The following is a 1,931-nucleotide window of genomic DNA, read 5'->3' on the forward strand; positions in this document are numbered from 1 at the left end:
TCAGCTATTGCACGAAATAGATTAGAGTGTTACCTCTCGAAACGCATTAATGTAGGTTAAGTCGGAGGTCCTCCCAAATTAGGTAGGTATGTAGATACATTTGGGCGCGTACGAATACAGTACAGTCAGCGACATGAACGAAAGGAGAAAAAAGGGGTCTCAAAGGGGTGAAATAGTGATGCATGTTACGAGCTATCTACAGGGACGCAAGGGGTCCTTTATTAGATACAGATACCCCTTGTGGCCCTAATTCACTAGTAAATCGGGCCATTAAGAAGTCCCTGTACCTGACTCAGTTCCTTCATGCGCCCTACTGCTAAGGAGGCGATACCTATGAAAGGGGGCAGTCATGCGTTGATTCGGCTGACCCCCTTAATTGGGCGTTGCATTATTACTCATATGTGGAATATGAACAGTACATAATTACGGATATTCTACATACAGAAACGGCGGCGCCTAGTAATTAAAAGTGCACTGATTCGGATCTCCCCAGCCATTGGCTGCGCAAGCTAAAGGCACGTGATACTCGTCAGCATTTCCTCCCGACAAGTCTCAGCCTTCACCAACCAGCCAACATTGATGAATACACTCTTGCGGTCGCCCGCCCTCCGCAATGTCGACTGACAAGGCGGATACGTTCAGCATCGAAATTTCCTCGCTGCCAGACATTCGACGCGCAGAAGTCGACTTTCGCGAGACATCCTTCTTCCGGCGTCACGCCTCCCTTCCATCCCCAAACGATGTCCTCACGGTCCGTGAGAAAAGGTATAGCAACATCGCTGTGTACGAGTCACTCAATCTCGTCGTGAAATTTGGGCATCAGAACTGGCTCAGATTAGAGGAGGCGCAGGCAATGTGGGCCGTTAAGCATGCCTTCCCGGACAACCAAGTCCCTGTGCCGGAGCTTTTTGGGTGGCGGAAACTCGATGACCGCGTCTTCATTTATATGAGCCTGATATCTGGAGACAATCTTCATACCGTCTGGCCGTCCCTAACCAACTTTGACAAGGAAAACGTCACTGCCCAGCTAAGACAAATCGCGAATGCTCTGAAACGTTTGCGGCAAAGTCCATCAGGTCCATGGATCGGTAAAGAGGCCTGCGTGGTTCCAGAGTATCATTGACGATGGCGGCTAATCCTACTCGCAGGCTCCATCAATGGAGGTGCAGTGCAGGACAGATACTTTAGGCTCGACTATGAGAAGGGCCCTTTTTACAGCATAAAGGCATTCAACGACTGGGTCTTTGCAGCTGCCACCCGTCAGAGGCCCGGCCCCGCAGGTGTCGATTACGGCCAGTATGCAGAAGTTGGCCTGGTGCTGCCAGACAAGGGCGAAATCACCTTTGCGCACGGAGACATTAATCTCGGAAATATTCTGGTCCAGGGTGCGCCTGGCAGTTTCAAGATAGTCGGGTTGATTGATTGGGAGCACGCTGGGTGGTACCCCGAATTTTGGGAATACTTCAAGCTTCTCTGTGCTGTAGAGAGGTCCCACGAGTGGAGGAGTGGAGGCTGGGCGGACAAGGTCATGGAGAATTTCGCGCACGAGTTTGAGATTCTCGCTGAGTACTTCATGTGGAGATGCCAATGAGGCTACATGTCTATCTATGTTTTTAAGGCCGTATACACGTGTATACGGACAGCTTCAACTGACCGCCTTAAGCCCGCTTCTGATGCCACTTGCCTCGTTTGGAAGATCTGAAACACCCGACGGCAGGACAGTCGAGGTGTGATGTCCCTAGATGATTACGCGTCTCGAGGAGACGCAACTCCCTGGGGGCATACTTCCGTTTTTGACCCCATCGACTTTGTGTTGACGGGTGTCTCCAGGTGGCAGACAGCGAGACTCAGCAGCGGCCTTACTCGCTTGTCAAGTGACCTTGACCCGATAAGCGAACACTCGCTTTGTGATGTTTTCTACGACGCCGCGG

General features: G+C 51.3%; 1 protein-coding gene across 1 annotated transcript; it reads left to right on the forward strand.

The window, feature by feature from the left end:
• Positions 1-613: 613 nt before the first annotated feature.
• On the forward strand, positions 614-1,591 carry HRG_11834 (phosphotransferase enzyme family domain-containing protein; the record flags this gene model as incomplete). The annotated part of the gene is made up of 4 exons (XM_044870304.1): positions 614-850; positions 1,010-1,088; positions 1,149-1,280; positions 1,326-1,591. 4 exons carry the CDS (start codon positions 614-616, stop codon positions 1,589-1,591), a joined length of 714 nt encoding a protein of 237 aa, XP_044714600.1.
• Between the last annotated feature and the right edge of the window lie 340 nt (positions 1,592-1,931).

The sequence above is a fragment of the Hirsutella rhossiliensis genome (genome assembly GCF_020360975.1).
Source record: "Hirsutella rhossiliensis strain HR02 chromosome Unknown scaffold00023, whole genome shotgun sequence".
Classification (NCBI taxonomy): domain Eukaryota; kingdom Fungi; phylum Ascomycota; class Sordariomycetes; order Hypocreales; family Ophiocordycipitaceae; genus Hirsutella; species Hirsutella rhossiliensis.